Source organism: Solanum pennellii, chromosome 12 (assembly GCF_001406875.1).
Source record: "Solanum pennellii chromosome 12, SPENNV200".
NCBI lineage: Eukaryota > Viridiplantae > Streptophyta > Magnoliopsida > Solanales > Solanaceae > Solanum > Solanum pennellii.
In genome coordinates, this window is record NC_028648.1 from 5,900,758 (window position 1) to 5,915,470 (window position 14,713).

Below are 14,713 nucleotides of genomic sequence, written 5' to 3' on the forward strand. Positions count from 1 at the left end.
CTCCCCCACCCCCCGGTGCAGCTCCAAGAACTTGCAACTCAACTGATTGATTTATGGAATTTGATGGATACAACCGAAGAAGAACAGAGCTTGTTTGACCATGTCACCTGCAACAAATCGGCTTCAGTTGATGAAGTGTCCATTCCTGGAGCTCTTGCTCTTGATCTGATTGAACAGGTATTAGGAGATTATATGCATTTTGAAATTTATTTTTGAGCATTTACGGTAGCTTGCCGGCAATTGACTTTAGCTTGCTCTCTTTCAGGCTGAAGTGGAAGTTGAAAGACTTGATCAGCTAAAAGCTAGCAGGATGAAGGAGATTGCTTTCAAAAAGCAGGCAGTGCTTGAAGAGATTTTCGTTTGTTCCCACATAGAGATTGACTCTAAGGCTTCTCAACACAAAATTATGGCACTTATTGATTCTGGGAATATTGAGCCTGCAGATTTACTTGCGGACATGGATAACCAGATTGTAAAAGCAAAAGAGGAGGCTGAAAGCAGGAAAGAAATATTGGATAAAGTTGAGAAATGGATGGCAGCTTGTGAAGAAGAGAGCTGGCTTGAAGACTACAACAGGGTAAATATATATTGTCTTGTTCATGCCATCTGTTTATGCAATATGAGATGAATTAAACTTGATTATAGTAATTGCAAGTATCATAGAAAATTTAGTTCTTGTGGGAGCAATAGTGAAAATAGGCTTATTAATGCACGCATATAGATAACCAATCATCCACCTAGAAATCGATGCGTCTAGTTCTGGCTTCATCTGTACAATCTTTAAAACTCAAAAGTGATAATGCAAGTTGTTATAGTAATCTGATTCAGGCTGGTATGATTTTGGAATTTGGTTAAAATGTGGTTTGCATGCTCCCCGTTCATCAAAACACGTTGGATGTCCCTCCCGATATTATGATATTAACAAGTCATCATTTATGGTGAAACAGGATCAGAACCGGTATAATGCAAGCAGAGGTGCACACTTAAATTTGAAGAGGGCTGAAAAGGCTCGGATATTGGTCAGCAAAATTCCAGGTAATGCCAAATGGTGATACATATCCTTGTGTAGTGGTGTGCATTATTTGGACTATACCGAAAAGCCAAACCAATTTAAGTTTACATAATTATTCATACAAATTGCTGAGTCTGAAAATATTACCCCTTAATTTGTAATGTTGATCATTGCTGGCAGAAGATTTCCCTGTTAATTACCCCTGTTAATTGCCCAGTGACATGAACCTTAACTCCGGGATTATAATACTAATTGACAATGTTGGCTATGTAGCTCTTGTTGATTCCTTGATTACCAAAACAAGAGCATGGGAACAAGATCGCGACACCACGTTCACATATGATGGTGTTCCACTTCTTGCCATGCTAGATGAATATATGATGCTCAGGCACGATAGAGAAGAAGAGAAACGAAGGTTGAGGGTAAGCAAATCATATTATAGGCGTGTGATCATTTTTTTACTATATAAGGGGCTTGTGATTACGAGTATTCTATTGGTGTCGTGCAGGACCAGAAGAAGTTCCATGAGCAGATCAAAGAACAAGAAACACCATTTGGATCAACACCAATCCCTTCTCGACCCCTCGGTACAAAGAAGGTGGTGGGTCCACGAGCAAACGGGTCAGGTAACAGAAGGCTGTCTCTTAACTCACATCAAAATGGTTCCAGGCCGTCAACAACTAAAGACGGGAGGAGAGACCACTCGAGAACGTTTGCTCCTGTAAACTATGTAGCTATTTCAAAAGATGAACATATTCCCAGCACACCATAGTAACTACTGATTTAGAGACATATGTGCAGTATCCTCTGTTGTGATTAGTATCACGGATCATGTAGCAGATAAATATTTCGCTGAGCGTAGAGACCGATTAGCTGTTTGTGTTATATAGTGGTAATATTAGAAATTCCTTTGCATCATTTGCATTTGTCTGAGTTCTGCATCGACATTGTTTCACCACTTCTAGCAAATGTGATTATCTATTGCCACTGGAACAAACAAACTAAAACATTCATTGTCAAAATTAGAAGTGTATCTAGGTCCATCCAACTTAGATAAGGAAATTAGAATTTTTTTTTTTGAAACAATAGGTACATAATATATTTTATACAAGTGTAAGCAGAAGTGTATCCAGGTTCATTTGAAAAGTAGGCTTATACTCAGAGACAGTAATCTGTAATCAGCTTATGATTACTGTTATATTTGTTATTACATGATATGCTTATGCATGGTAGAATGAACCATCATATTTCATGGTGGTCAAAGGTACTTATAAGTACTTCAACATTTTTTCACTCGCTTTAAAAATTCTTTATAAGTTTTAATTTTGAGAAGAGTAGTCTTAATATTCATTCGCATAAACATTAGACTTCATCTATTAGACGGATTCCACTACTTCTAATAGGAATTTACCTCATACCTAGTTTAGTAATAGTAGTTGGCTTCTCAGTAAATATTTCAACGTAAAGATTTAGGTCTGTTTACATTAATATGAGAAGTTGAATCTATTAAAAGTCATACTAGATCCAAAGTGCTAGTGAAAAACAAGTATTGATGATAATTCATTAATGCTTTAAGTTATAAACTTAAACATACTTTACATTCAGAAATAGTTTATGTACTCTTAATTAAATGCATGATGGTAAGCCTCTTTTGGAAGAGACATCAAATACAACATTAAACACAATTATATTTTAGAAAGAACATTATTTGATAATCATTCATGTGTCAATAAATAATATTTAATTCTTTGAATATATAAATAAAACTAATAACACATCTAAATTATCAATTCAATATTCAATAATTATCAAAATACGCAATCAGACTTTGGCCGATCCAAATATGCCTTACAATCACGAACTTCAATTTACCTATAGATTCATTTACAAGCATAAGAATTATGGATAATTGAATACAAACATATTCATCATAAAAATTAATTATTCATATAGATTCAATCACTATGGTCATGATTAACAAATTACTTATTCTATAGATTAAATCACTTTAACGATTAACAAATCACTTATAGAATGTAAAACATAAACTATCTAATTGAAAAAATATTAGAATCACGAAACTTAATGATCTTCACAAACAATTAATAACATTACTTTGATCAAGAAAAAGTTGAGTCATCATTACGTAGAAATAGATTGATGTGTAGTAATGAAGTCATAGTGAATTATTTGAGGTAATAACTTTGATGATGGTTACTCAACTATCAATTGTTTACACAGAAAGTCTCGTGATTTTCATTTTCAATTCAAAAGTCACTCAATTATGGTTTTTTACACAGAAAGTCACTCGACTTTCATTTACATCTTAAAAGTCACTTAACTATGATTTTTTGCACAGAAAGTCACTCAACTTTTTTAAACATATTTTTTATTAAAATTTAGTGGCATGAAATTTTAATTATTAACCAAAATTTTAAAAATCAAATATATATCCATTTAATGACCCGTTCCATTTTACCCGACCCGCTAAAAAAAATTAATATTGATGGTTTAAATGGAGCGGGTCATTAAATGGATATATACTTGATTCTTAAAATTTTGGTTAATAATTAAAATTTCATGTCCACTAAATTTTAATGAAAAACAATTATTGAGTAACTTTCAATGCAAAGAAGTCATAGTTGAGTAGCTTTTGAGATGAAAATGAAAGTTGAGTGACTTTCTGTGTAAAAAAATTATAATCGAGTGACTTTTGAGTTGAAAATGAAAGTTAAGTGACATTCTGTGAAAATAATTGATAGTTGAGTGATCATCAAAGCTATTTACTCTGAATTATTTATAGTAACAATATAATTTCACAAATGTAAACACAACATGATAGAAGGAGAACTGGCGTCCATATGAGTCCGTTTAACTCCAGAGATCCATAATTTTATATGAGATATCGACCGATATAAGTTTAAACTATAATCATTTTCGGATTGATCAACTCATAGCTTGAATGCATCGTCAGTTCTCTAAAGTTGACATCAATTTTCACTTATATACCTAAGTATACTTTGTTTATTTTAAACATCTTTCACTTAGACACCTTAAATATACTTTGTTTATTTTAAATATTTCAAGTAGAGGTCCACGATGTGTAATACACTTACGAATGATATGACATGATGACTAATTAAAAGTTGACATGTGACGTTTGAGTATAAAAATAATAATTTAAAAAGAAATGATTAAAAAACAACTAATTTTTCAACAAAAATAAATAAATTTACCTATTTCTACCATCCCACCCTACCCCTACCCCCTCTGCCTCCCCAACCCTACAACTATTTTTTGGTTGTTCTTCCAATATTTTTTTTAAATCATTAGAATTTTTTTATGTGAATTTGATTTTGAAAATCATATAAGACATTTTTCTTCTATTTTTTTGAAAAGAAATTGTGTCTTGTTCTAAAATATCTTTTCAAAATTAGTGTAAATTTTTTTTTAAAAAATTGTTCTTATAAACGTTTTTAAAATTAGTGTGATCATTCTTTTATTTTATTTTTTCATATTTTTGTAAGGTTTTTTATCATGATTTTTTGTGGTAGAGGGTGAAATAAGTGATAGGGCTAAAAAGTGAAGAAGAAGGAATTTTTTTTAAGAATCTAAAAAAAGAAAATCCCTCACGCGCTCAAAATAAGTGCAACACACACAATATGTCAAGTCAACAAAATGCATCAAAATAATATAACAAGATTCAATATAAAGTGTCTAAAATAAACAAAATCTAATTAAAATATATATATAATAATTGATGTCAATTTTAAAAAACTACCAATGAGTTCCGTTTAACTCATAAGGAGTCACAACCACATGAATGACAATTGAATCATGTAAATAGGGGTCATCGAGTGGGGTCATACGATGGAGAAGACGTTCATTTAGGGATAGGCCATAAAAACATTCATTTCACACGTTATTTTGAATCATAAAAGCTACTCCCTCTTCCCCAATTAATATTATTTATTTTTTTTAGTCTGTTTCCGTTCCCGTCAAAAAAGAATATATATAAAATAATTTAATTTTTAAATATTCATTTTATCCTTGATTATATGATTTATAACTACACAAATTTCTATCATTTAGATCACATTTTTAAAGTTTTTTTTTTCTTTCTTAAACTCTGTGTTGAATCAGAATATCTCACATAAATAAGGACGCAAGGAGTATTATTTTTTTGTGTCCTTGAACAATGCAACAACTTTAATGGTTACCAATGTAGGGGTGAACATATGGAGTACTCATACAAAAAGAGAGAAAAAAAATTAGACATGACAAAAAGGTTAGATACAAAGAGTATATACCCTACAAATTACAATTATCCATAGACATCTATACTCCGACAAAATTATATTCGACCAATAAAGGAATTGAGATGAAGTTAAATTAACTAAATAACTTTATTTTACTATATGCTTGGACCAAGGGGACATGAAAAATTCAAAATCATCATTTAACAACCAAACTAACAGTAGTAATAATGTCATACTAAAAAAAGGGAAATCAGACAAGAATAACAAACATATATAGAATTGACTTCTCTTTCTTGCTTCTCCACTTTTGACCCTACACCCTTTTGCCTTTTTTTTCTCTTCACCTTTTGTTTTTGGTTGAGGTCCAAGAGGGAAAGACCATTATCCCCTTTGCTCATAAATATTAGCTCTGGTTTAGTTATGTGACGTTGTTTGATTTGATACGAAATTTAAGAAAAAAAGAATGATGTTTGAAATCTGAAATAAGTCGTAGATGTTTACGTAGCATTTGGGATGCAATTGAAACTTTTTGTCTTCACCTTTTGTTTTTGGTTGAGGTCGAAGAGGAAAGACGATTATACCCTTTGATCATAAATATATATCTTATGTTTGATTAGTTATGGAGTTTAAGAAATAACGATTTGTAAAACTTATGATCTAAAATAAGTGGTAATTAAATGTTTAAGCAACATTTGGGATATTGAAATATTGAGTTGAGGAGTAATTTGTCAAGTCTAAACACAAGTTCAACTTTCACAAACTTCATTTCAAGTAATTCAACTAAATATTGCCCAAAACACAAAACTACACAAGAGAAAGGGAAGCAACTATATGAAAAAACTGAAGTTTTTCAATGAGCTCTTTTGCATGGCGTGCGGCTCGACGCTCAACTCTGGTGAACAGCTCGTCCCCGAGCTGTTCACCTATGTGGGCGTCCACAAGGACGCCACTAACACTTCTGCAGCTGATGGCTAAGGCTCGTCCGACTTCAGCTGCATCGTCGGGGTGGTTGACAACTAGAGGACTCCCTCCCCTAAAAACTTGAAGGTTGTTGATAGTGAATGAGCCATTGGCTTCAACCACTTCCTTAAAATCTTGTATACTTGGTGCATACACTGGGATGTTAAAGTTGTCCCTCTTTTCACTTGTAATTAGACCCTATCATTCAAAACAAATGTTCAATAAACCTTTGAGAAATGAATAACATATTCAATATATCTTTCTCGATTTATATGATATAGTATGACTGGTATGAAATTTAAGACAAAAAGAAAGATTTTTAAATTTGTGGTCTAAAATAAGTTATAAATATTTGTATGACAATAAGTCACTTCACTAAGGGATAAAAATGAGCATCTTATAACCAAAACATTAATGTATCATTCTTTTTTGACTGATAAAAAGAAAAGTGAACCGTATAAATTGGGATAAAGAGAGCATAATAAAGATTGTTTGTTACTACTACTCCCTTTATTTTAATTTATACAACTCATTCTTCTTTTTGGTCAGTCCTAAAAAGAATACTACATTTTTATATTTAATATTAAATTTGATTTTAAAATATATTTTATCCTTAGTGAAATAATTATAGTCACATAAATATCAATAACTTATTCTAGATCACTAGTTTTTAAAAATCTTTTCTTCTCTTTCTTAAATTTTGTACTAAATCAAACTATATTTCATAAAATTAAATTGGAAAAAATATTATTTATGTGATGTAAGAATTACAAGAAGTTAATACTCCACTAGGCCTAAAAAACAATGATAAGAAAAATAAATCATGACTTTACTACTATTCATTGAAATGGCTACATGCTTAGTCACAATCCAACTTTGTTTGTTTTGTCAACAAGATGCACTTACTCTAGATGGATGTTGACCCTTGAATTTTATTGCTCAAGGTGCTTGCTAAAGAATCAATTGGCAGATACTCTGATTGTGACTCTCAAGAGTACTAGTCTAAAATTGTCCCAAAAATACCAACTTTTTCCACAAAAAGGAAAAAGACAAGATGGCAATAACAAAATGTACTATTTTCTCGTTTTCAATTTATATAATGTAATTTGACTAGATGTAAAATTTAAGAAAAAAAATTGTTGATACTTGATACTATAATCTATAGTCATAGTTTTTTGTGTGACTACAAATAATCTCTTAAGGATAAAATAAGCATTTAATTACATGTCATTTTATGAGACTGACTAAAATGAAAGTATGTCATATAAATGAAACAAAAAAAGTATAAGTTATATGCTTGATACGTATAAACTACTCATATCGATACATGAATGACAATAACTGTTAAAAGATTCCGAACAATATATTTCTTTAACAGTATAAACAACTTTTAAACTATCGATGCGTATTAGCCATATGGTGGGATAAAGAAGCATATGTGAGAGAATTAATTAGTTACCTCTTGGACAAGATCATCCCAAGCATCTTGAAAATGAGTCCCAAAAAGAAGTCCAGCCCCACCTTGGTCTATTGGATCCATAGAGGTCCTTCCTAAGCAAACTAAAAACATGGAAGCACCTCTCTTCATTTCTTTAGACCTTGCACAAAGGAAATTAGCCAAATCACTTTGAAATTGCTTTTTGTAGGCCTTTGTTGTGCTCTCATTTGCACCATGGATGTATATCCTTCCTTTGTTGTATGCAACATTTTGCTTATCCAACACTACATCCGGCACCTATCAAATTTCAAACACAACTTATATTATTTCTTGAAGATATATTTATAATTTATTATTCTCTTCGTCCCATTTTATAGAAAGGTGTTACAATATTTCAAGAGACAATTTGAAGATCAAAATCAAGAACTGAAAGTCAAAAGTCAAAAGTCAAAAGCCAAAAGCAGAGATCTATCCGTTTTTGACTTTTGACCAATTTTTTTTATACTTGTGTGCATTTTTATTTGTTATGTTATTCATTTTAAAAGTTAATTCGATTGATTTTCAATGTTTAATTAGATTGTATTCATTCTATATTTTTAACAAAAAATTTAAATATTTAAAAATTATACAAAAAGTATTATATATTTCAATTTTTTGCATATCAGTATGATGGAAAAAATTACATCTGAAATGTTAGTCAAATTATTATAATTTGACCGTAAAAAAAGAAACTATGGCAATTAAAAATGGACGAAGATAGTACTACCACGGTCCACTTTTAATTGAGTTAGTTTCTTTTTTTAGAGTCAAACTACAAGAACTTTGACTAACATTTTACAATATATTTTTTATCATATTGATAGACAAAAAACTGCAATTTATAATAATGCTTTTCGTATAGTTTTTGAATATCTAATTTTTTGTTTAAAATATTAAATTAATGTAATCTAAATTAATTGAAAAAATTAATCAAATTAACTTTGAAAAATACAAACATAAAAATTAAAAATGAACAAAGGTACCTTTTAAGCATAAAACCAGACACTTTTCAAATTAAAAAGTACTTAAAAACAAAAAATACATAAAATTAAGTCAATTTAAACATTTTTCTTAGCCAGTAGTGGTTTTGACAAAACTAGGGGCCATAATTTTTTTTTTGTGACCTTATCAAATAAAATAAAGTAGTTAGATATTTATATAAACCATATAAAATTCATTAATTTGTTTTCCTTTTAACGGTAAATCATCCTCGGGATTAGCAAATATCACCATTATTTCCGCATTTCTCTATCTATTTTTCCATGCTACGTAACTATACACTTATAATAAAATATTATTTTTATAACTGACCATGACTTTAATGACATACTACTTTTTGACTTCTGTTTAGGAAAATATTATATGTTGTCTCAAATATTAGTTTTAATAATACACACAAAATAAGAAATTATTTATTATGTCTTCTTTTTCGTTTTGAGAGTTTTACCAAAATACAAAACCAATTTAAATTATGTATTCTATCAAGTTAGTTACCTTTTTTTCTATCAAACTTAACAACCAATACTTATCAAAGAGATTTACGTGAAGTTAGTTACGAAGTAAATATTTTATATACCGTTAAATATTTAATTGAGAAATTCAATTATTGATAATTAAAGAACACAAAAGAAAGAATTTCAAATTTACAAGATACGCTATTTATTTTTGTTATAATACTTTTTCATGTTCCCTTATCTTACTGACTAAATGTGAATATACTATTATCCCGATATCATAAACTAGTCGTGAGGCAAAAATTAAACTTACACTAAAAAGTAGAAATACACAAAATTATTACAGAAAATTTTGACTAGAAAATTGAAAAAATCATAGCTTTTTTTTTTAATTTTAAAATAAATTAATATTTTTTCATTTTTTAGCTAAAATGTACTAAAGTTAAAACTGTCTAAAAAGGTGAAATAACTTCATTCTCGTCAAATTCTGACCTAATTTTTTGGCCAAAAAGATTTTTCAAATATTATTAAAGGCATACTAAAGTGAGTTTCATAATTTCAAAAAAATTATATGATGGTTAAAATTAAAGTGGAAATAAAAAAAATTGTTTTTTTTCTTTCGAAAATGTCCTTGCTTGAAGCAGAAAAACTAACCTGAGAAAGCCAGTGCAAAGAAAAAGCTGAGTAGAAAACGTCAATGGATCTCGCCGGAAATAGTCGCCGGTAAAATGAACCTGGAACTCCGGCAGCAAAATACGAGCGGTGGCTATTGGAAGCTAAACATTCCTCCATCCCATTACTAGCCAACGGAGGCAACAACTGAAACAGTGTGTTGAAATCATTTGACGGAAGGTCACAGAAAAACGCGGAAAATTCTGGAATTTGTTGATCTGTCTTTTCGAATCTCTTTCTCATATGTTCAACAATCACGTCGATGATGTAAACAGTGTTGCTTCCACAAGAACATCCTAAATCGACTATCACAAAGGGAATGTCGTTATCAGATGAACTAATCAGCTGCACTCCGTCAAGGGTTTCTTTCAATAAATGCAGCATTGATCGAGCATGTTGTCCCTGTATAAGAATCGCGAAATAATGTTATTTTTAAATAATTATTGTGTTGTGTTATTTCTGAATGATATATAACAACATTTTTTTCAAATGTATCATGCGTAAACTAAGGTCAAAATTATAAAGTTTTGACTCTCGATGAAATTCGAACAGTGCTATATAAATTGAAACAATATATAAATCGATCGATTAATAAACCTGGGCTTGAGAATTGTTGACATAGCTAGCTTCACCTTTGCCTCCTTTCATGCTAAGCATTCTTTCAAGCTTCAAATTGGATACCACAACATTGTCTTTGTTATCACCTAATGTAGCCATATTGCATACAAAATATACTTTTTTTATTATTAGTACTACAACAAGAGGAAGTAATAATAATACTATGGTTTAGGTATATGTTTGAGAATTATAAGAATGAACAAATGCAAGTAGGGTATATATAGAGTTTAGAAAAGCTAAAGAAGGGATTTTATCATTTTTCTAGTGGTTAGGATACATACTCATGAAAGATATATGCTTTTGACAGAATCTAAACCATAAAAGTTAAAAAAAATAAAAATTTAAAGATGAATAATCAATTTATTATTTTAATTAAGGGGGGTGGGTAGAGAGCATATAAAGAGGATATGGGCTTCACATGTAAATAAAAATAAAAATAAAACCAAACAAGGCCCAAGATTGACGCCGTAATTACATAATTATATTGAATATCTACGCAAAAATTCTGTTAATTAAAGAGTCAAAGAGATCTAAAGGGATTAGGAAATGATCATTCAACTTTTTGTCCCTTCATTTATTCGAGTATTATGCTAAATCTCAACAATAAACTCCTAAATCTCATTTCCACCACTTATTTTGAATCTTTACGTTATATCTATTTGATTTCAGTTAGAGGCGAATTCAAAATTTTAAATTTCTGAGTGAAAAGAAAATATTATTCAAATTTCAAATAGAAGTGTATCGATCTGCTTCACCTAGGTACTGTTATTTTTCAGGGGCGGAGCTAGAAATTAGGGTACAAATTCAGTTGGAATAAGTAATTTTTGTTTAATTTATGTGTATAAAGAAGTTTGTTAAATATGTACACATATATGAAGGGGTCGTTTGGTAGCTAGAAAAGAAATAAGTTATCCATGTATTGATTTTTGTTTAACTTATACAACGTTAGATAGATAGATTGGAAATAAATTATTAATGTATAAAATTACTATGACAATTTAGTTAACAATTTTAGAAACATGCATAACTAATACATGTACTCTTATAAGTTCTGAGGGAATCTATGTATTACTTACGTAGGACAAGCAGTTGAATAACTAATATATGCACAAAATATTGATACATAGATCACTCATAACAAATCCCTACATTATTATTATCTTCATAAACCTAATCAGCTACCAAATGATCCCTAAGTTTAAAACCAACTACTAACAGAGACGGACACACCTCCGTGGGGTGCACGTGCATCCGTTAACTTCTAAAAAAGCATCTATATATATGTATATCTGTCTCAAAAAATAGGATATAATTAACAATAAACTCATAAAAAGCATAAAAGTGTTATTGTGTTGCTGGTACAAGCTAGAAGATTCACCCCCAAGACCCAGATTTGAATTCAGCTAGCTAGATTGTTTATTTCACTATTTTTATTTTAAGTTTAGATCATATTTGAGCTAAAGTAATATTGGTGCACCAAAGTCTTCAAACTCTAGATTCGCCTTTGTTAATTCTAATGTACATGACATAATCAGACAATGGAAGTAATTAGGAAAATCAATTAGCTACAGAAACCCTCTAATCACATTTGACTATAACCGTTTATCCGTTAACATAATCATTAGAGAAATGAAAAGTTATATAATAATACTTTATTATAAAATAAATAAAGCCCCTTTGAAAATCATATAAAGCAGCAGACTAGAATATATGTCGATTAGGGTAAACCTAACACAAAAAATATTTTTGTTTTTATCTATAAGCAACTACCAAAATGAGGCGAACTAGAAGACTTTGGGTGCACCAATATTATGTTAGCTTAAATATGAAATTTAAAATAAAAATAAACACTTTAGCTGAATTCAGACTCAAGTTTCACGGATGGATCCTCTAGTTTGTACCGATAGAATAATGACATTCCTATGCTTTTTATGAATGCACTACTAATGATATCCTAATTTCTGACAGTTTCTTAAAATAGATATGCATATATACAAATGATTTTTTTCGAAGTCACCGAATACACGTGCACCCCACCTAGAGGGGTGGGTCCCCTCTGCCAAAATGTATTATATATACACTAAATGATTAAGGTATATAACAATTAAAAATTCCTAAATAGTATAGATTATGTGTGTTTGTTGCTAGTTAAGTATAAACTTTTAGTTCCTTTTGATAATGGCAAATCATGAACTAGTAACATTTGTAATTAATACACCTAAACCGTGATTTGATATTCCAAATACGATTTAATTTTCTAATTTATGTGTGTTTGTCGTATCTAATTTGGATGTTGACATTTTGTCTACTAGAGGAACTAAGATTAACTGAAAATTAAGTGATAATTAATAGTGTTTCACCTAATTAAGTGTCATCTTTCCAAAAGTCATGGTCCATTTTGTCCCAAGCTATAGGGTCTTATAACTCTAGGTGGCTAAAAAATCTTGTTATATCTTATTAGGTCAAAAGAAATACTAAAAATTAAATTATATGTCTGTGTTGTTGAGACTTTACTAGAAGGGAGAAAAAGTTGACACTGAAAAAATCGATTATTATTGATTTAGTTTAATAAGATGAAAAATCAAATCAAATCGATCTATGTAAACCTCTAACCGTTGAAATTAAATTTTATAATGGGGACCACTTCCCTTTATAGTAGATTAATTAAGACTATGTAATGAATTTCACATATTGTCAGATTAGGTTTTGGCCATAGCTAAATGTTAATCCACACTCTAAAAAAGATTAGATGTAAAAGTTAGCTCAAATAGAGAGGAATTATCTAAGTCATATATATAAGGAGTGTTGAGATTTTTTTCTGATCTGACGTGGGACATTCTTATCCCCCCATCATACATCGTCTGAACTAATGAACCTGACTTTCATACTATAAAAAAAAATTACGCTTTGCACCTAAATCACTTGGAAAAAAAAACTAGTTAAAAAGGAAATTGATTGTCGGAGTCGTGAGATCTTGTCCCAAACTAATGTGGTACATTCTAACCCCTCCCCCCCCCCACACCAACCATACACCGTTTGAACTACTGAATCTAACTCTAATACTATAAGATTAAATTTTAAGCCAAACTAAACTATTTGAAAAATAAGAAAAATCGACCGAATCATGAGATCTTAATTATCCCGATTCAATGTGGGACATTCTCATCACATACAAGATGGTTAACTAAAAAGAATGATGCATACATAGCAATATAAATTTAATTTTCAAAGAGGATTTTATGAAAGAGAGTATATTCTTACTTGTTGATTGTGGAGAATTAACTCCTCCTCCTGCCATCTTAGTAGTTTTTTCACTCTGTGTTTGGACTTCCATCAATACTAGATCAAAGCAAATATGCACTAGACCTTACTTTGAGCTAAACTCATTTTTAAAAATAAAATAAAAATAAGTGGACCTAATACTATGAAAATTTAATTTTAAACCAAACTCATTTAAAAAAGAAAAACTGCCTCAAAAAGGGGGTAGATTGACCGAATCATGAGATCTTATCCTAATTCATTGTGAGACAATATTCTCATCACATACAATATGGTTATACAAAAATAACGATGTACACATAATAATAAACCTATATAAAAAAAAAAGATTGACCGAGTTATGAGATCTTATCCCGATTCAACGTGAGACATATCATCAGATACAAGATGGTTATACAAAAATTACAATGTACACATAGTAATACAATTTAATTTCAAGGATGATTTTACTAAAGAGAGTATTAACTTACATGTTAATTGTTGAGAAAATGACTCCTCCTTCCGATACAAGCGCCATAATAGTAGTTTCTTCACTTTTTGTTTGAACTTCCATTAGTACTAGATTAAAGTAAATATTTACTAGACCTTATTTCAAGAAAAAAAAATGTAGAATGTGTATAAATGAATGATAACACACCCTTATTTATACCCAAAAATAATAATAAAAATTGGCAAGTTATAATTGGTCAAATTTGATTAATATAAATGTAAAAATTTGGTCATTTACTTGCACTAGATAGTTAGACCATGTTACAAGAGCTTAATTAAGGAATATAATTTAATTTGGCCAGATCATTACACATTTTGTTTTAATAATATAAATGTAAAATTTGGTGATTTACTTATACTAGATATATAGACCATGTTGCAAGAGTTTAATTAAGGAATATAATTTAATTTGGCCAGATCATTAGACATTTTGTTTTAATAATATAAATGTAAAATTTGGTGATTTACTTATACTAGATATATAGACCATGTT

The 14,713-nt window shown here is 29.9% G+C and overlaps 2 protein-coding genes across 2 annotated transcripts in view; one reads left to right on the plus strand and one right to left on the minus strand.

The window, feature by feature from the left end:
• LOC107005309 (65-kDa microtubule-associated protein 1-like) overlaps positions 1-1,931 on the plus strand; it is a 4,771-nt gene extending 2,840 nt beyond the window's left edge. Inside the window, exons 6-10 of the mRNA XM_015203871.2 lie at positions 22-177; positions 266-577; positions 948-1,035; positions 1,286-1,434; positions 1,521-1,931. Of these exons, the coding sequence (XP_015059357.1) occupies positions 22-177; positions 266-577; positions 948-1,035; positions 1,286-1,434; positions 1,521-1,784 (969 nt within the window). The 3' untranslated portion in view covers positions 1,785-1,931. The remainder of the gene's footprint in view (positions 1-21; positions 178-265; positions 578-947; positions 1,036-1,285; positions 1,435-1,520) is intronic.
• Positions 1,932-5,995: 4,064 nt separating this feature from the next.
• On the minus strand, positions 5,996-13,804 carry LOC107005882 (indole-3-acetate O-methyltransferase 1-like). Its single transcript, XM_015204533.2, has 5 exons — positions 13,714-13,804; positions 10,432-10,538; positions 9,817-10,236; positions 7,691-7,966; positions 5,996-6,429 (listed from the first exon to the last, which is right to left on the minus strand). Exons 1-5 carry the CDS (start codon positions 13,784-13,786, stop codon positions 6,076-6,078), a joined length of 1,230 nt encoding a protein of 409 aa, XP_015060019.2. The 5' UTR covers positions 13,787-13,804; the 3' UTR covers positions 5,996-6,075.
• Positions 13,805-14,713: the final 909 nt, after the last annotated feature.